This window comes from Musa acuminata, chromosome BXJ2-3 (assembly GCF_036884655.1).
Source record: "Musa acuminata AAA Group cultivar baxijiao chromosome BXJ2-3, Cavendish_Baxijiao_AAA, whole genome shotgun sequence".
NCBI lineage: Eukaryota > Viridiplantae > Streptophyta > Magnoliopsida > Zingiberales > Musaceae > Musa > Musa acuminata.
Genome location: NC_088340.1, coordinates 43,257,520 through 43,279,141, shown reverse-complemented (window position 1 = coordinate 43,279,141; position 21,622 = coordinate 43,257,520). Strand labels below are relative to the sequence as shown.

At 35.6% G+C, this 21,622-nt stretch overlaps 1 protein-coding gene across 9 annotated transcripts; it reads right to left on the bottom strand.

Annotated features, from left to right (window-relative positions):
* Positions 1–513: 513 nt before the first annotated feature.
* Positions 514–21,165, bottom strand: LOC103979861 (uncharacterized). Of its 9 annotated transcripts, none has more exons than XM_065101392.1 (19): positions 21,040–21,165; positions 17,914–18,042; positions 17,146–17,208; positions 14,983–15,076; positions 14,781–14,889; positions 14,658–14,696; positions 12,869–12,952; positions 12,710–12,771; positions 11,284–11,386; positions 9,882–10,031; positions 8,900–8,968; positions 8,755–8,811; positions 8,400–8,660; positions 6,808–6,888; positions 6,515–6,625; positions 4,617–4,687; positions 3,369–3,587; positions 1,584–1,677; positions 514–994 (listed from the first exon to the last, which is right to left on the bottom strand). In XM_065101392.1, exons 2-19 carry the CDS (start codon positions 17,990–17,992, stop codon positions 674–676), a joined length of 2,067 nt encoding a protein of 688 aa, XP_064957464.1. In that variant the 5' UTR covers positions 17,993–18,042; positions 21,040–21,165; the 3' UTR covers positions 514–673. The 9 variants fall into 9 exon arrangements, with proteins under 9 accessions (XP_064957464.1, XP_064957463.1, XP_064957466.1 ...); XM_065101391.1 differs by having other exon boundaries at positions 20,877–21,144; XM_065101394.1 differs by lacking the exon at positions 17,914–18,042 and adding an exon at positions 17,645–17,706 and having other exon boundaries at positions 20,877–21,143.
* Between the last annotated feature and the right edge of the window lie 457 nt (positions 21,166–21,622).

The window sequence follows — 21,622 nt, the reverse complement described above, 5'->3', positions numbered from 1 at the left end:
GACCAGGAACAGCTGCCTCGGAACCGAAGCAAATGCCAGGAACAGCTGCCTCGGACGGATCGAGTTGGGCTCCTCGCGAGGTGAAGCGTCGTGTTATTTGTAATTTACATTATCTATAAAAATTTTTTAAAAATATTTACTTGTGAATATCGAATAAAATATTTTCTCTAACTCGTTTTCTCTTTTGTAGGTCAATCATGAGATACTTCGAGGAGACTGATCTTTACGGACGGACACACAAAGGTATCGCACGACTTAGGCAAAATCAACTAAGTCCGTAATAATAAGATCCAATTCTCTTGAGAGTTTATAATCGTCTGAAGAGAAAATAAACTTAGGTGTCAAGTTTACAAGACATTTTGATTCGAATCAAACGATGATGAGAGCATAAAAGATTATTTTTTTTCTCGATAAGTCTCACTAAATATTCAAAGAATTGTCCTCGAAAAGAGAGGGTTATACTTGTATGATTGGAGAGGGAGACCAAAAGAACTTGAGAGGATCAAACCTGCCTTAAGAAACCGATTTAATTTTCATTTGGTATAAGAATAAAGCACCTTCATGTCAACTAATGATTCCTAAATGATATGTACACACACATACAACGTATAAGATCTCCATACTAATAGTGCATTCACATTTCATACCCCAAGAGAAGGTGAAAGAAACACTTTCAACCACTAGTTGTGTTGTGTGGATCCACGCACCTCTCTCCCAAGCTCTCCTGCTGAAGCTGGGCAGCTAGTATCAGGAGATCCACCATCTCTAGTCCTGCAGCAGAAACAGCATCGAGTTTCGCGGGTTTGGATGCCTCCGAGGGGTCAGAAGGCTCGTGAAGACTCGTGTAGATGATGGCGTCAGCTTCATCGCCAGACCAGCTGACGGGGAGCGAGCCGCCAAGGGCAGTCTTCACTTGGTTTGCCTCCATCACAATGTTGCTCACCGCTCGGGTTGTACCTTCTTCGGTGCCAACAGATGAAGCTTCATCTTGAACCTGTCAAAGTCATACTTAGTAAACTATACCAAGATAAAATGTGCAACTATTCGATACCAATGCACCATGTAGCACAGATGGAGTCTATGTAGAAAAATAATTGAAGTTGGTAAGCAGCTATGGCCAAGGATATGTTTTATCATAGTTACAGATTATTATCATTAGATATAAGAAAGCTAAAGAAATTTATATTAGTGCTCGGTGCCGTAGCTATTGCAGCCAGACACCAATTTTGGCAATCAACAGACAGATTGTGAGAGCTTTCATCCAAAGTGATAATTAACATATTAATAAATTACAGCACAGGGCAATTCTTGTTAAAGATTGTTGAAATACAACCTTGATCAAAATTCTAGTAAGAGGTACATACATGAGAAAGAGTGAACTTTGCAGTGATTGGTCCCCACTAGTGTCAAAAAATAGTGAGATAAAAATGACCATGCAAAAAATTACAGAAAAAATATATGATCCTAAGCACTGCAACCTTTTTGTGGATACACCAGGTGGTCTTATTAAGAATTACATATAGGATTGCTGCATAAATATGACTAATATAGCAAATTCTTCACACAGATAGCGAACGACCAACCTTTAAAAGCAGAATATGAAGCCTATGAATTGAGGAAGTAAGATGTTCCAAATTTGCTATGCTTTCCCGAAGTGCTGCATTCTCGACTTTTAGCCTGTAATAATTCAATGATCATATAGTGCCACCGAAAATTGCAAATTGATACATAATGAGATGAGTTTGGATAGCAATAACAAGGATTGACAAACAAGCTCCTACTGTGTAGGTATGTAGATCTCTCCTATGATATTTCTCTGCCAAGTGCAATGTCCTACCTTTGTCCAAAAAAGCCATCGTGTCCACCCTTATTGTTTGGAGCCATCGGCTTCCTCCACAATTCTGACAACTTTATTATTATTATATGTAATTACTAGTTCACTGTATTCATCTTCTATTTTGACGGAACGTGAATTAGTTTAAAACATTAGCACCTCATCTTATTCACATTTAGTACTCTGCTCAACGTTTCTCCGACTTTTCTACCAACATCGCACATTCTTCTCAATTCTCAACATTCTCAACTCACAGTTTCCAACCTGCCTAAAATCCTGATATTCAATAATTAGTCATATTAACATCACAAGAAGATTTTCCTTTTAATTGAGGTGTTCGTAAAGCACACAGATGTTTCTCCTTGTTAAACAACTTATTGATGACACTCTTGCTTTTTGGTCGTTCTTAACCATCTATTCAACTATACTTTGTGTCAATGCCCAATGTTCTAGAAATGGAACAGTTCTGCTTATTCTGAAACACTTAGATCTTTAGTTGAACTGAAAATGCTTAATTTTGTTTCCTAGAAACTGTCGACACCCTGTCTTAAGCTCCTCGATAGACTGATACATAACCAATATGATAAATAGCACACCTCTCTTACATTCTATGCATAAGCAATATACATCAATCAGATCTCTAACATGTACATCATCAAGGAGGTACTGTTAGATTCAATTAATATCCATCAACGAGCACAGTTGGAACAACTGCACTAATCAAAATGTCCCACATCTCATTGACACTGTTGTCCATTTGACAGGAACAAGTACATCAAGGCTCAGTGCAAAACTCACATGATTTCATGTTTATTTGATTAACATGTTTCCAATATTCTGCATAGAAGGATAATCACTTCTGTTATGCATTAGTTTTAACTTGTCAGTTTCCATCATTACTTATAAATTCAGTGATTCCGACAAGGAAATCATTTTCCATTAAGAACCAAAAGAAGTTTACAGCTTCCATATATCCTTAACAACATGTGCATGGTTAGCATTCAATTAACATGTAGACAATTCTGAAAGCAATTTAATAAACCCCTGCAGGAAATACAAAGTAATATATACTTGCAACCTAAAATATGGGTCATTTATTTATCCTTTCCACAGCCCATTCCTGGACTAGAGAAAGGTGAGTTTTTATATGAAGCTGAGCAGCTGACAGCTATGTCTAAACAAGCATGATCTTGTATCTTTTAGTGAAAAAAAACTGAGGCCTATGGAAGGAAAGGATCCACATACATAACCAAAAAGCTGTGACTTGGCATTCAAAGAAAGGATAATGAACAAGGGAAGTCAGATGTTCAAAAGCATTCATTTATCAAATCAAATATTAAAAAGGCCCAGCTTACGAGCACCACCTGAAATCTGGGAAGGTCAGTTGTACATAGCAGTCTTTATCTCTCTCGACATGCAGAGGAAATTTGTGGGCTTTGAACTTATGATGTTCATTTCATAATAAGCGACCTTACTGTTACACTAATGAGTTAATCCTAAGATCCTGATTAACATAACATGTATAACCACTAACCTTGCAATATCGATGGAAGAGTCTGTCTTAATGATTGGACTGTTTTCTTCAGTGATTTTAAGAAAGTTAGTTTCCTGTTGGCTCTGATCACGTACCATCCAATGTCTCAAGTATGTTCTTTTCAATATATTCTTCAGTTTCCCTTCTTGTTCTCGGATGGTAGTACTTTTGCCAGGATCGACCATATGACTGCCATGTTTTATACTATGAAGTCTGTTCCTGTAGAAAATAGGACCACAAGTCAAAACTAATAACGACTTAAAATGTCAAACGTTTAAATTTATTCATAACAAATAACTCCAAATGCATCTCAACATATAACTACTTAAGACATCATAAAAGCAACATTTATTCATCAAATACATCAGAATCATTGACAACCCGATGATGTCACTACAATAAAACTGAAAATATTAGCCAGATGTAAAAAATCACTGGAAAAATCAGTCATATAAATATATCCTTCCACCATATACATAAAAGAAAACTTAAACAGTGATAGGAGGGAAAACAGAATATCGATAGGCGAACATGAGATCAATAACCCTCAGTAATCCCTTCTTCATTATGCCAACAAGATGGTTCTGTGTCCCTGTTATGCCCAAAAGTGTTGTGCATTAAAATGACATGGTACATGATATGGAATATAGATCATTCAAGCTAAGGGCCATAAAGATTTGTGGAAAGGATGGAATATAGGCCAATCCATCTTCCATTGTATTATTGGAAAGATAACACCCTTTGTAGCCGATAGATGGATACATTGTTCAGGGATCACCTCTCTGGGAAGGCACATTAGCCAAGTACAGCAAAACATGGCCTCGCCATGTGTGTTTTGACAGACATGGACAAAAAATTTGATGTGTTCAAATCATCAAAGAGAGGTCAGAATCATCAACAAAATAACGGTAGAAAGAAAGAGAAAAGGAACTTTTTCTCAGATATCACAAGCAAATTTGGACGACCTCCATGGAAGATAAATTCTCACCTCTTAGGTTAAACCAAAAACAATATAAATTCTCACCTATATCACTGAACCATTCTGGTCCAATTCAGAATTCAGTGTTTGGTTTGGTGTATTTACAAGTGAGAGATACAAACAAAATATTGAAAAAAAGAAAACAGTTCTAACTAAATCCACATAGGGGTATCAATAATTTGTTTATTAACGTGGAAAGAATTCTATAAAGCAACAAAGTTTCAAATAAGTAGAACTTAAGAAATTTAATAGTTCAATAGGAAACATACTCGTTCAATAGTTGATAATCTCTCTTTAGTTCAGCCAATTCCATAAGAGCTTTGACCTTTTCATTCGTAACCTAAAGTGTACAAGAAAGAGCAAGAGTTAATCATAGATAATCCAAGCATGTAATTTTGGAAGGTTGTGTGTAAGTCAATGCATATGCACCTTCCGATGAAATTGCAGGTTCATCTATAGAATATTGAGGGTTTGCATGGTGCCTAAATAAGTCGATCCATGTACATTCTTCCGTCACTTATTAGGCCAAATATCTTACATGAGATCTTTAAATTTAAGGCTTTATTTTTATCTTTTGTACAAAGTCATGCATCCCCTAAAGAGGCTTGCATCTCAGACTGCGATTACATTATATATTAGAATGTGATTCTTAATTGCACACAACCATCATCATCATTATCATAATCAAAGCCACAAAAATATGAGTTGAATAATAGAATGCAACTCATGATCAAGGAAGCTCCATGAAATGTTTGCCTGTTTCGTTCAAGATCTCTTAAATAGCCACCAACCTGGCACTGACACTCAAAACCTGGATGTTTGCCAGAATATATAAGGCGAATTTAAGCAATTATGAGTGCTGCATAACAACCTGAGGCTTAGTTTTGAAGAAGATTTTTTCTTTATATATTTAGTTAACAATTAAGCTCAAGCAACCAAGTAATAACTCTCCAGAATCCTCCATAATGCAGGAAAAAATGTAGGATAAACTAAAAACCATGATTATATGTAGCCAATAATCCAAAGATTGACTTGGGTTTATCATTCCATACTGAGAGGCGATTTATCGTTCCAATCATGAACAAACACGTGAAGTGGGAGATAAACAGATCAAGCAAGCAATTTCACCCAGTTTGAAATTCATACCAGATGTATAGCGGTATGGTTATTATGACAAGCATACAGGTCAGTTTTTTTTTTTTTTATCAAAACACATAGGTATCAAATCTTGGTCCATTCGGTATCACTACCGATCTTAACCTTGCACTGGAGGAGTTGGTGACACAAGTCGGTAGGAGGAGAAGGCAGCAATGGCGATGACATAGCGGAGAGGAGGCGATAACAACCTGATGGGGAGGAGGTGGAGAGAAACACAGAGAGAGAGAGAGAGAGAGAGAGAGAGAGAGAGAGGAAGACTTGATGGTCGTGACAACTATCATAAAAATAAAAGATGATACTGATTTCAGGTACTGGACCCTTATTGGTCCATGGCTGGACCAGTATGGAAGGAAGAAAGGAAGGAGAAGAAGACGAGAAGTACCAGTCCAATAGCTGCAAGTGGCAGCATGCAGCATGCAGCATGAGAGACCCCAAGAGCTATTGTAACTCTCAAGCGACTGCAGAACATGTGAATACATGGGTCCAAGGATTCTAAAAAGTAATAAACTGAACCAGGCCACCTGAACAGATATGGTTTGCATCTCGGTATACGCCCAGACCCACAAGTACTGATTGTTACAAATAGATCTCAGTGAAACTGTATTCCTTATCACTTGGTATGGCGGTACCATTTGGCACCAGTCTCTTCACTGCCTAGTAAACCCCATACAGTGAGCTTACCAGGTGATGAGTCCATACTTGACCATTTTGCTCATCAATAGTGTTGGTTGGCTGTTAGATGGGCAAAACCAGCCCATGTCAATTTGCACAGACAATATTGTGAACCATGGCTTCTAGTACCATATCCAAGCCCTTTCTCGCACTCATTTGAACTCATCACAACCCCCTTTACCCTCTCTCACTCTTTGACTCAATTTCACTCTCAAATCTTCGTTCTTGAATCAAACTTCAATTTCAAAAAATATATGCCATTTTCATTAAAGCAAGGAAAGTAGAAGTCTTGCTATGTAGTAGTTAGAAGAACAGCACTTGCATCAAAGAAACCTACTTGAGATAAGTTCCTTTGAAGCTCTTCTAGCTTCTTCTCCAAAGCTTTATTAAGATCCCCCTCCAACAGATGTCTCTCTTCTTGCTGTGATAAAAGCAGCAGTGCTGCAACCTGGAAGTGGAAAACAAAATAAGCATTTATAAATTAAAATTACAAATATCTAGAATATCCCATAATATACACCCAAGTGCAAATGAAGTCGGGAAATGATCAGTAGAGAGCAAACTTTAGCACTCAATAGACAATGCAAACAATAGAACTAATTATTAATTTAAAGACAAAGGTAAAAATACCTTCTCTTGCAATGCTTGTGCAAGGGCATCTGGTGCGTCACTTGTGCCGTGAACAACATTACTTGAAGGAATATCACTCATCTGCCATCAAGAATTGAAGATAATAAGTCAAACATTAAATTTAATAGGATTTGAAATGATAGAGTTCACCCAACTACAAGTAATGCTTGTTATACAGAATAAGTGGAAATAGTACCACATTCAAGCATTTCAAGTCCCTTTATCAAATATAACAAAAAATCACATACCTTTATTATCATTTGATCCTTTTAGTGAGTTAAAACAATGGAAATCCTTTTCAAATCCTTTCATCATTACCTCATATTTCCCCATTCAGCTCATTGCCATAACCCTCTCATCGAATCATGGTAGAATTTTGACACCATCACAATGGATCCACACTATTGTCACCAACTAAAGAACAAATCCATTTTGTTTCCATTAAATACATTTTCAAGGTTTAAAATTTCACTGCTTCTATCCATCCGAATTAATCATGAAGAAAGAAAAGCAATTTGCTGAAATGATTGGAGGAACAAATGTATTGTTAAATTGACATATTATAGCATCCAATACTGAATGAGGTTTGACATCAACTTCATTTTGATGTTTCTGCATAATTTCCAAACTAACAACTGAAATATTATTCTCTAATTCAACATGCTTTTAGCTCTAGAGTTTCATAGGAGCTTTCCAAATCATATCAATTTTCTTTTTTCTCAAAATGCTTGCCAATCATAATCAAACTATCAAAATACCCATTTTTGACTTTTTTGCTGCAGGATTTAAGTCGCGTGAATAAATATAATTTTCCACATACAGAAAGGACAAATGAAAATCTTGGTCCCTAGTAGAGCTACAATAATACAACATTCTTTCAATTTAACACCATAAAACATATTTTCTGAACAAATTTTCTAGTTTACAGAGATACTCTTACAAGCCAGTTTTATTTTAGAGCACCATAACACTATAATCATCCTGTATTATATGCCAAATGAAAAAGAAAAATAAAATACCAAAATGATCTATCTAATTGGGAATCGGCAGTAATTTTCTCAAGTCTCAAGATAAGTTGGAAAATTTTAGAAGAGAAAATTTTGCCTTGAACAAAAAGATTCCAAACTTGCATAACTTAATGGTAGCTAAGAGCAATCACCAAATCGTAAGACAATGAAAAGAAATAGAAAACTGAATCCGGGAAGCTTTCCCAGAGCAAGTCAAGCAGGATATTTTTTCTTTATTCTATTGTATAAGACAGATACCTTAGTAGAGTCAACTTATATCATAAAATTTAGGATACTGAGGGAGCCATAAGGATAACATATGGTTAGATTATTCTTTTGCAGCTATACATCCGAACACTACCTTACTGCCCTTATGGATAGATTATTCTTTTTTTTTTCACTAAGGAAAATATAAGCACATGTGAGAGTACCCATTTCAATGGCTCATAAAGTCTGCTGCCACAAGCAAATGGGATTAGTGCAGATTATTCAAGAATACATGTGAAAAAAGAAAAGAAAAACTGGATTATAAAAATTGAGTTATTGGAACATGAGAAAAAATGGTTGGATACAAAGAACACAAACCTTGTCCATGAAACTAGAGTTCGCATCATTCATGACATGCACATCTCTGCATTCAGTATCATCACATTGCTTTTCTCTCTGAGGAGTTGCAACACTTGACTCATTATTTTGAATTTCAGTCAACTGCTTCTGAACCTCAACAAGCATTGAGTCCATCCAAGATGCTTCTTGATCCAACTCTTTTATGATTTCCAATCTCTGTTGATTGTGATAACTGCGCAAAGCAGATAGCCCTTTCCTCACCAAAGAATCCAATACAGTCTGCATTTTGTCAGTGAGTTATGCCTGACACTGAAAAGAAAAGTAAACTGTAAAAGTATGTGAATCTTCAACATTGATCGCTTAATTTGCTTACTTGTCTTTTCTCCGAGCACTGCATTTTTTTTCTCAGATGCTGTTCAATTTTGAGTCCCTGGAATTCCATGAAGTTTTCAGATTGAGGTAAGGGAGATAAACCACTTGACAAGATATAGTCTGTTCCTTGGCATAATAGACATTACCATTTGCAAATTGTTTTGAAGCTTGCTAATTGACTGTCTCAATGCCTCTTTCTCCTCTTCTAGAGAAGCCTGTGTAACACATGCTCTGTCAGTGGTGACGAAAAATCCATATAACCAAGTAAGAGAGAGGCAAGGAGAGAATTATTCAATATAAAAGAAGAAACCAATCTTCTTTTTCAGGCTTCATAAGACATTATATAACTGAACCATTTGCATTCCATATAATCATATATGCCATTGCAGAATGTCTTATTTTTCATTTTCATAGTGACCAACCATCCACCTCCCCCCCTCCCCTCTTCCCCACCTCAAAAATAAAAAGAAAAAAGCCCACACACACAAAAAGAACATACACAACCACACAGGCAAAAAAGGACAGTAGAAGGGTAAAGTTGATGGCTATGGAAGCTAATACTTGCATCTGATCCATTGGGAATAGGACAACTTGTGGTTCAACTTTTAGCTACATGCTCAGAAAGCTGACCCTCAAATTGCTTATTTGCATAATGTAAAATTTTAACCATCAGATATTAGATTAATTATAGTCATTAATTTTCTTCGCCAGCATGAGCATATATGTAGTTCCTCACACCATTCGTAAAATAAATTTCTCTCCATTTTATTGGTTCTTTAGTCCTATATTGGTTCTGTGATTCAGTACGTAAAAGCTTTCAAACCAATCGACAATCCATCAGCAATATCCTATTATGTGCTTACAGTCAAATATAGCTTCAGATGTTAAAATACATGATATAGCATCCAACAGAGTTCAGACAATATATATGGCATTCAGACTTCTGTGTATATAGAAGCAGAAGTGTGAAAAGTAGAACTCCTACAGCAGAAATTCACATTCAAAATATAGCACAATTTAATTCACACCCTCCTTAAGCGACAGCAAAATACAACCTAATGATTTCATTGGGGCTTATAAATTTCTGAAGGCATATACACCATACAACAAATGGTAAGTTAACTTTACAATGTATTTTGAAGTGGATGTTTCCTTGTCACTGCTGAAAATCCAGTTGTCTGGAGGATCATCTAGCAGGCAAGAACACTTGTCTTGCAATGTCATATCTGCAAAAAGCCCATTCTCTCTCTCATGGATCTCATAAAATTTATTTACAACCTGCAAAGAAAATAAAAGGATCAAGCAATTTATAAGCCTCAGAGATTAAAGGTATTTCCTGGGCATATCAAAGAAGCTCAGTGCAATGATGACATGATAGAGGTAAGTAAGAAAGGCTTAAAAATTTAGTGATTATAATTCTGTGTAAATACACAACAGAAGAAAGGCTTAAACCATATTGTCAATTACCAGTATCAAAAAAATTCTAAAGCTCCCAGTTAAGGATCAAATATTTATATTTATGCCAACCATAGTCAATCATTATGATAAAACATCTAAGATGAGACTTGTCTCTATCTGTGTTGGTCAAAAAGAAATTTTCATGACATGGTGAATCCACCAAGTGACAGGACTATGAGACAGAATTACAGACAGCAACAATAACAGAGCCAATAATCTGAACTAATTGAGGTTCAGCCACAGCCCACCTATTCAACTGATTTCAGCATCATCATATCCTTTATACTTATATATGTTGGTGCATATTTTGGCCCTCTTTTGCTCCCTACTGCATCTTTAAGTTCAAATCATCTCACTCCAGTTTGCAGTCAAATTATAAAGAAATAACCTATAGCTTCTGCTGACCTATATACGTTAATTCTCAGTTTCCAAATCACATAATAACCATCAAGCAGCTCAACAAGTACAAAGACAAAACATATTAATCTAACAGAAGCAAGTGGAAGCATGTAGCAGAAAGAGGGAAAAAAAAAAAAGAAGGGGAAGCCGGTTCAAGGGTTATGACAAATATTTGAAAAGACTTGGATAAATATTGAATGTTTCAGATGTGCTAATGGAAACTAAGAAAATATGAAAAGGAAATCCCCAAAATTGGTAAATGATTAATTTTTTCAAGATATCATGTAAATCTCTTCATATCCATTAGAACAACTGGAGGCTAACCTCCAGAAGCTGGTTTGTTAAATTTCTTCTAATGTCGATCATCTACAAAAAAATTTGGGATATAAAGATGCTCACTCATCTGTTCAACCTTTTATAGACAATCAAATTGTTATTAGTTCATGACCATCAGAAACATATAGCCTCTAGACAGAAATGGAAGAATCAGGATATAAGCAACAGTGATATTAATGGATCTGATGCTTTTTTTTATTATATTCAAAATAATAATATCTAGAGCAAAGACTAAAGAGAAGAAAGAATCAAAGTACATTGCAATTAGTGATTGCAAAAGTAATGCAAAAAAGAAGACAAATGAATGAAATGGAACTAGATGTGATCACATATCTACCTTCTCACAATATTCACTTTGCTTTTTCAGTTCATCCAATTCCATTTGTAAGGATGTACTAACTTTCTTTTCATTAAAATATGCAGATTCAAGTTCCTCTACCCTGCAAGAGATACAAATAGCCAAGTATATATAATTAATTGTACCACATAATCAGGCACCAACAGGAAAACCAGTATATCAAAGCACATGTAGCTTTATCCTAACCTTTAACTCCTATAGTCAAAGTACAAACAGTGACAGGTTACCGATAGCCAGACAATATGTATATGTTAATAGTTACAAACAAGAGAGCATAGCAAAAAAAAAAAAGGATCATGTGTAAGAATTATTTCATATGGTAAACCAGGAACAACAGAATTCAGTCTTGATGAAGTACCACAAGGACTTATTGACCAAAAAAATCTAGTTCAACTTTTGCCCTAAAAGATTCTGTTTGTACTGCAAGTAGTAACTAGCAGTATATGTTGTTACTTGGAATGGATGGTTCATCTTTTAGTCTCATGACAGAAGTGTCTTAATCCAGGACCGAAGTAACTAGTGCACACCATGCCAATAAATTACTAGCATGGACATATTGGTATGCCAACTTGACATGTTACTGCATCATACTTACCATGCCAGGTTGTGACTGCAGGCATAGCACATGGACATTTAGGATTATATTAATGACCACTTCTGAAAAGGTATAGCAAGAAGATATTTTTTCAGCTTATAACAAGAACAAAGAATAACCCAGGCTACACTGAAATTCATCAATTTGCTCATTACTCCTATACAACATGAACAATAAGCCATAAATTCAGGCAAGGAACCTTCTCAATTACCAAAACCTAAGAGTCACTAGAACCAATAACTTTCATGCATCTCCTGCTCAACCCATTCATGGAACTGTTCGACTTACAGGACTGATCTATTCTAATTATAGAAAAAAATTCTTCTGCTCAAAATATCAGTGCCATATAGATGTACGAAAAATGGGTAGGAAAGATGACTTTTCCTGCCAATAGGACCCAGCTTATATCCACAAAGACAAAGATCCTATTCATTTTCCACGTAGTCTTGAGTAGTGCATTATCCATACTTGGAGATCTAACTTTTACTATTTTAGCTCCGAATAAATAATTCATTGTATACATAAATGGTTCACATGTGCAAATCATAGTTTAAGCCCTTTACAAAATCTACATTATGTTGCAGTTAAAAATTCAATAATATTGCATCCCCCTAATATCGACAAACCTAATCAGAAGACAAGCAAATTTTCTGGATATTATCCTTGCAAGACATGCATCAATTTCAATGCAACTTTTCTTCCAAATTATTGAAAGAACGCATTTAAAGGTGAAATCCTATGTAATTTTTTTCCCAAGTTATTAAAAAAAAGCATTTAGGAATGTTAAGTTAATAAGTGACAGAAGTGTACTTCTTCTCTAAAGGGATTAATTTCTGTGACATAGCTTCTTCGTGTTCTTTAGCCTTCTCAGACTGTTGCAAAAAAATACGAAAAGACACTGTCAGCAAAACTGTTCTATTAACATTCATAAGACTGCAAATCAAGCGATCAGGACAGTAAAACTAAAACCTCCATTAGGGAATTATCTCGTTCAGCAAATGCAGCTGCGACACAACCCTGAAAGAACTTCACCTGTTTCTCTGCTTCCTTATTCTGCATCCATAAAGAACTCATAAACCAGTTACAAAAGAGCTTGAGACAATATGATAACCAATCCATAAATTTATTATATCATATCGTAACTCCAAAGGAAAATTATTCTGGCATACCAGACCTCTAAAGCATGAGAAAACAACAATGAATAGATTTTTTCGGAAGTAGAATTAATAAAAATGGCAACAAAATGAGATAATATTATTTAGCAATCATTTAGAACTATAATCCCAATAACTCTTTGAAGCTATATAACCTCAAAAAACCAGCAGTAGCACTGGTTTTTCAGAATATTTTAAATTCAACATATCTTCACAAGAGGCATGCATTTCCTTAGAACTATCATCTATAAATAAACAAGATAACCAAGAAGCTGTGAGAACATAAGACTGCTATGCTATAACTTCCTTCAGTTATCATACAGCCTTGTTTATGTAAATTTTTAGGGTCAAATGGGATTTTCTTAACAATTTTCTTAACATAAGACTAGCAATGAATGTTCCGCTAGACCCATGATATGTTACCATGAACCCACGTAAACATAGCCATCATGTACACAAATTGTTAGCCTAGCATAAGAGTTGCAGCAGCTTGCACAACTAGAAAAGTAACTCTAGAAACCTACAACATGTAACAAGCTGTACTTTTGCAAGTTTCAACCGACAGGTAACTCTAGCATAGTATGCATGAAATCTAGGAAATATAATTGTTTAAGCTTCAAGCCATCATTTTCTTGATGTGGACATCCCTGCTTGTGAAGAAAAACATTGTTAATCAGCATTCTAGGAAGTACAGTACTGGGCAAAAAAATTCCTATTAGTCGAGTGAAATTAGTGCCAGTGATTTAAGCTTCAATTCATGCCACCCTCTATTGCACGATACATGTCATTGCTCTGTATTATGCGAACAAAACAATGTTCATTTTCATTTATGTATTGATATCCCACTAAACCAGCACATAATAAACCAAAACACAATTTTAATTATTGATCTATCAAAATCTTATGTGCTTGATATGAATCACAGGTCGAGTGCTAAAGGCCCGTCCTGGTCAAGACAGAAACAACAACTTATCTTAAACTCCAATTTGTACCCATGAAGGTGACCACAGAAGTTGCAGCCATCCTCACCATTATGTCAAGAAAAGGGTCCCACACAAGCAGTCATCAGTGTTTATTGTGGTCATCACCTCAAATAAACCTTTTTTTTGCATATTTTTTGCTATTCTATAAACCAAATTTCTGGAAATCAACAATAAGGGCTTTTTTTCCCTTTACATTCTAATTTCCTGTTTATTTCATTCTTTCCCATAGGTACTTCATTTTTAAACAGTACTGCAGGAACAAGGTAGTGCAGAAACTCAGTGAAACTCGATATGTTGTATCATTCCAAGTGATTTCCAACAACCAGCCAGAAAGTTTTGAATCACTGGTGTGAAGAATTAAGTTGCAAAAAAAATCGAACGAAAGGAAGAAAACAATCAAAATATTCTCTACGATACGCATTTGAACATCTTTACAACTGAACTTTTCTGCCTGGCTCATCAGTATTTGTGCTATTTATAATACAAGAAAGTGTGTAAAGTCAACAAAAGAACATTCAAGAACTCATTGTAATTGTACAGTTTAAGTTTAAGAATAAAAAAAGAACCATATTGCAAAGTAATTCAATGGTTTAACAGAGCATATATATTTTGGCATGGTACCTTCAAAACCTCTGCAGCATGTAAATCTGCGAGCTGGCTCTGAAAGCAAAATATACAGACTAAAAAGAAGAAATTATCAAATACAGAATTCAAACACAAAAAACTGACACAAAACATCCAAACCTTAACGTGATAAGCTTCAGAAAGCTCCTCTTGAAGATTCTGCTTCTCTCTGATGCATCCAGCTAACCTTTTTTTCAGGGTCTCAATTTCCTGTTCCAAACCAGCTGTCCTGGTGAGGTTATCAGTTAGCTGTAACTGATATATGATGAGAATTCCAGCCACAAATCAAATTGCAGACTAAAAATATAATCATTCAGCACACCTCTGAAAATGCATTCGGGTTGCCACTGCAAGATAACTAGGGCCAGCTTGTTGCATGCACAACTGCTCAATATCCTTCCTCAGTTCATCGCGTTCTCCAAAACAAGAAGACATGGGCACATGCAGTTAATAAATTTATGGCTTATGGGAAGAAAACAACATGGTACTCGGCAACAATGTAACTAATATTTATAAGTACATAGTCTATACTCTATAGTCTATACTATCTTCTATTAACTCAAGGTTGTGCTTATGTTACACTAAGCCCAACTATGTGAACACATGCCTCACATGACAAGAAACTCTAGAATCTAAACTATGCTTATATCTACACCATAAATTTATATTGCACCTTAATGGAGCAATTGAGTGCTCCATTGGCCTACTTGGATACAAAACTATGTGTCATTGTGTTGACCAATTACCATGACACATTTAAATAAGACATTAGAGAAATTTGAAAAGACTAGTGTAGCACTGTCCAAAAAACTGAATTACTAATGTCATAATCAGAGTCCGATGAATCACTAATGGTAGCATAGCTAGTTAACATTTCATAAGCCTTGTTCTTCAGAAGGTAAGTTGATCTTGATATTGCTATAGTACCATGATCTTGAGGACCAAAGGCTGATTGCACTAGAACTCATTTATGCCACTCTAATGCGCCTGATATAATGGGATCGGTGTAGTCAAAGGCGCTAAGCGCTAAAAGGCACCAAGGTGCCAAAATGCCACCTTATGGGATATAACAAAGACTGAGCATTACTAGAAAGTTACTGTTACAAGAAGAAGAAATAATTGTGAGTGATGCCACATGTCATTGTCAAAGAAATTATTTGATAAGTAGTGATGAAATTTACCAACATCCAAATAGTTACAATAAAGTATGAATAAACAGTAATGGGTTACGACACTTTTTTCCATTAACTACATATAAAAAAATAAGACTCATCTGGAATCAATATATGACCATTATAGAAGTTATAACAGCTATTAGTTTAAGGCTTTAAGCACTATGCAGCATGGCCCTCGATAATGGACCAACATGTGCCTCTATTATAGGAAATATACATTTTCAGTTCCATGGCATGAGACTTAACTAATTACATGTTGGCGGTCACAGATTTGCATAGGCTTATCAGCAGCCACAGGCACTCATATAGTTTAAGTTTCCAGGAGTTTCAGGAGGGATTTTTACCATGCCAAACAACCCAAACATGATAGTGGCATAGGAATTCACAGTGTAGCAAGGTACCAACAACTATTTTGCTTCTATTTCATCTGAAATTTACTTTTGATGCCATTACTTCTCTCCTTAAGACAAATTCTCTCAATTAAGTGCTGCTCAAATAATTAATTGGTATTTTCTGGCACAAATCAACTGATCCAGCCCAATCCATTGATACTGATATCTTATCATCTTGTTAAGCCTCCCAAAAGTCCAGACTGCATGAATCACATGTTTGACTTATGCTTAGTTGTATTAAAAAGTCCATTTCTTTAACTCCAAGTTATATGACCTAAGAACTAGGTAAATTATTTTACAAGTTCTATATATTTCCATAGGATACCTTCTAAGTTCTCTATGTTCAGGTCATGCGAGCTTCATATCATGAGCTTCCAATCCATATGGCCAACTCAAAAGGGTATTCCCTAAGTATTTTCATATGACCATTGCAAATAACAGAATAGAATTAGTATTTAGTAACACAAAAAACAGGGTTAAAGATAAGCACAATAAGATATAATAAAATCGCAAAATGCCAACTATCTGAGATCAGCTACATGGATTTTTTATAACCACTGACCTATGTAAAGAGACATCTCCCTAGTTAAGTTAAAAGCATTTAAATCCTTATTTGTAGTTTCTAGTAAAATATTCTTAAGTCTCCCCTAACTCTTGTTGTACCACCAATGATAATCGTTTTACTCCTAACTAACATTTGTAAGTCTACAAATCATATATACAAACCATTTTAAATTATTCTCTCTCATTTTATCCTCTATTGAAGCTAAACCTAGTTATCCATGAATAAAACTTTCCTATATTTCTTAGTCCACCTCAATATTTTCATCTCAACAACATACACTTTTTGTAAAAGAATAATAAGGTCTAGTATCTAAAAGAGTATATTACATCAATGCATAGAACATGAGATTATACCACGTTTAATTTGCTCGATCTGGTAGTGAATGTCTTCTTCAGCACCTCCTCTTTCATCCATAACTACCAACAGAACAAGAAGATAAATACAATTATTTCTATTCAGTAAGGCATAATTTTTAAAATAAGAAATAAAATGCCAAATGCCAAGGCCCTACCTATCTTAACAATTGCATAAAATGAGAATGCAACTGGTAGAGGTGATAGTTGTTATAAAGTCAAGAAATGAAATAGAAACTTTATTCTTCTTGTAAGAAATTTAAGTGAAACGAAAAAGAAACAAAAGGATTCACAGTGAATATTTGTGTCACCTCTTGTTTTTTTTTTTTACAAGATCACATTTTTCCACAAGTACATTCAGAGCTAAATAAATAAACATCACTTTATTCATAACTTGTAAACATTTATTACAATTCTTTTATTCGTCAAATCACAAATCAAAAGTATTTATTGAAGAATATAGTGATATTAACTCAAAAAAACATCCAAGTGGCTCTACCTATTGGTAGAGGAAAGTATGCTCTCCATTGGAATCCGGTCTATTGCTAGTAGGAGACTATTCTGAAAATCAAAAACAAAAAAATTTCAACAACGTTGAGTAGGAACCCCTATAAATCAATTGAAAATAAATACATGATCAAAAATCAATCATCCCATTGGCGTATATCAAATACCCGAAGGAGTACTCCCTCAACAACGAATCGGGAGACTTTATCCTACGAGATTAGTGTTCTCCCAACAGCATATGGAGGCAAACTCATATCGTACCCCCAATAGCAGATAGAGTGGTGTCCCTCACTCGCCAAAGTAGGAACATGTTGGTCTCAACAACGGATGAAGGAAGCATCCATCCACCACATCTGACAGCCCGCTAATCCCCAAAGGAAATCGCCCTACCTGCCCTTGATAGAGAAATAACATCAACTCATACCGGTCATATCTATATTAGGATGAAATAACATATTAAAACATTTTTTTCAAACATTATTCATGTCAAATACTACCAACTAGCCCTCAATTGACTTGAACCCTAGTTCAATCGGTCCAATTGAACTTGATTTACCTAGAACCTAGCTGAACCGATCTCTAATCCTCATTTAACTGGTCTGGAGCCACCCTAAACCAGTATAATTTGAACTAGATTATGTTCAATTTAGGTTAAACTAAACATACCTCTCCTCAATAGCATATAACTCCTCGTTCCTCTCGTTATTGGGCTCGACTTGGTGAGGAACGAAGGAGAGAAATTCCTCCCCTTAAATAGGAGAAGGTGAGCCCTCCATTTAAGAAAATTTTCTTTTTAATTTTCGTATTTATTTAATATTAATTTTTATTTAATATATACTAACAAATATGACATCGTTTTATTTGGAATGCTTAATGGTTATTTCCTAATTTACAATGATAATCAAGAAAATAAAAATTAATATTTTAAAAATCACAATGGCAAGCAAGAGAACAAAAACTAATTCCTAGTTCGAAGATTTGATTACATTTCTCCCCTCCTAAAGTGAATTTGGTTCCCAAATGTAGCTTACCTCAAAAAAATAAGTAAGGATACTGCTCTCGCACATCTTCTTCTCTTTCCCAAGTTGTTTCTTACTCTGAATGGTGTTGCCAATGGATCTTTATCAAATGTATGACTTTATTACTTAGAACATGTTCTTTTCTTTCCAAGATCTGAGTTAGTTGTTATATAAAAGTGACATCATCTCTTAGTTGCAGAAGTTGGTAAGGTATAATATGAGATGGATCTCCAGAGCATAGAGACGTGGTATATGTAATGGATGTCAGCCAAAACCGGGAACAATGTCAATATGTATGCCACAAGCCCGACCTTCTGTAAGATCTCAAATAGGTCAATGAATCTATGGGCCAACTTTCCCCTTTGACCAAACCTTATGACTCCTCTGGTTGGCAATATCTTCAAGAAGACGTGATCACTAAGTTTGAACTCTAGATCTCTTCGCTTTTGATCTGCATAACTTTTTTAGTGACTTTGAGTCATTAATAATCTTTGACGTATAATTAGAATATTATCAGCATCTCTTTGAATTAATTGCGGTCCCAAAAACTTATGTTCTCCTACCTCATCCCACACAAGTGACCTGCACTTTCTCCCATAAAGAGCTTCAAATGGGGCGATCTGTATACTAGAGTGATAACTATTATTGTAAGCAAACTTAGTTAGGTGCAAGTGTATATCTCAACTTCCACCAAAGTCCAAAACACAAGCTCTTAAGAGGTCTTCAAGAGCTTGTATTGTTCTCTCAAACCGATCATCAGTTTATGGTGAAAAGCTACACTAAATTTTAACTATGTGCCTAAAGATTCTTGTAGACTTTTCCAAAATTTAGATGTGAATCTTGGATCTCTATCTGAAATAATGCTAATTGGCATTCCATGATATCAAATAATCTCTTAATATATAAGCTTGCTCGTTTATCCAATGAATACTTTTTGTTAACAACGAGAAAGTAAGCATATTTAGTAAGTCTATCAACTACTACCCAAAATCCATCATATCCTTTCGCAGTCTTGGATAGTCCTGTCACAAAATCCATAGTGATCTGCTCCCACTTCGATTCAAAAATTAAAATTCTTTGTAATTTTCCCGTAAGTACTTTATGCTTTCACATGTAGGCAGATCAGATATTCAGAGACAAACTCTGTTATATCTCTCTTCATACCATGTCACTAGTAATTTTAGCGAAATCTCGATACATAATGTTAGTACTAGGATGGATATTAAATTTTGATCTATGGGCCTCCTCCAACAATTGAATATTTACTAAATGACTTTCAGGAACACAAAGTCAATTATGGAATATAATAAAACCATCTTCGACTTAGAAAAATTCGAGTCTAGATCCTTGAGCTATCTCCTTTGCTATTATCTCAAAATATACATCTTCCTTCTTACTTTATTTAATTCTTTCTATCAAATATGATTGTGCCATCAAACACGTCAAAAAATATTTATTTATCTCAGATAAAAATTTAAGTTTAGAACAAAAGCTGTTATATACTGTTGTACAGTGCATTAAGATGCCAATGATCAAAGTATTTCCAGAGTTTGAAACATAAGAAAAAAAAGTCAAAGAAACTAGTGAGACTGCCCAAAAGTAGAGAGAATTATATTACCATCCAGGTAATTGTTCTCCCCAAAATTAACTATTCAGAATTTTTGCAGGCAAAGATAATATCAAGAAATTATTCGCCAAAAATGCTCAGACACATTGTTCATTAGCATTCACCAATACAAATTAGTTCAAATAAAAAAGAAAATAACCTCGACAGGCGGCCAAAATGGCCCATAAGAACAAGAAATCGAGGTCTTACTCGGATGTGTCCTCGGGAAACAATTGCCCGTTACAAATCTCAAGAATATGTCTCCATGACCTTAATATGCCGCCCAAATGGCCCATAAAAACAAAAAATCGGGATCTTATTCTGACAAGAACATGTCTCAATAACACATCTCAATATCCTCGATATGCCGCTCAAATGGTCCATAATGACAAGAAATCGGGATCTTATTCGGACGTGTTCTCCGGTGACAATTGCCAAGAACACGTCTCAAGAATACAACTCAATAACCTCGATATGCCGCCCAAATGCCCCATATGAACAAGAAATCCGGGCCTCCCCCGGGTGTATTCTCGGAAAACAATTGCCAAGAACACGTATCAAGATTTCTTTTCTTTTCAAGAAAACAATTGCTCACATACCCAATTCGACGAGGAGAGACGCTGGGAAGGAAGGCGAGGCGGAAACGAAGGGCGGAAGGGGGAATTGATGCCCCAACAGCCACCTCCGTGGTTTGCGCGGCCGTCCAGGCGACGACCTGCAGACCCCAAAAAATGGAGAGAGAGAGAGAGAGAGAGTGTTTACCGGCGACGAAGGGGAGGAAGCCGGGGTCTGCAACGGGGAAGGATCTCACGGAAGACCGAAGAGGGGTCTCGAGAGCGTCGAACTTAACGGGTCAGAGGGTGGGATTACTGATACAGGCTTAACGGGTCGTGTGGCCCTCGGTCCCACCAGGCTTAATGGGTCCGCCAGGGTTTATCGTCCGACACAATTTACACAAGCCTAAACCAGTATTGGATAGGAGTCCATTTAGTGTTACCAACCCTCGTTGCCACGTGAAGCCCACACCAGAATTCCATTTTTTTTTAAAAAATTATTAAAACTAAATAATAATATCAAAATTATAAAAAAAAAATCTTTCCTAAAGAAAATATAATTATTTTCTTTTAAAAAATATAAAATTTATATATAATAATAATAAATATAAACACAATCAATATATCATGATAAAGGTGTATTTTGGGTCCGGGCCACGTCATAATTAACGTCACGCCACGCCACCAGGTGAGCAAGAGGAGCACTCCCACATGTCAAGCCAAAGAATCCGTACCAAGGCGTTCCTTGGTACATCCCGTCCCGGAAAACTTGAGACAACATCGTATAGCGT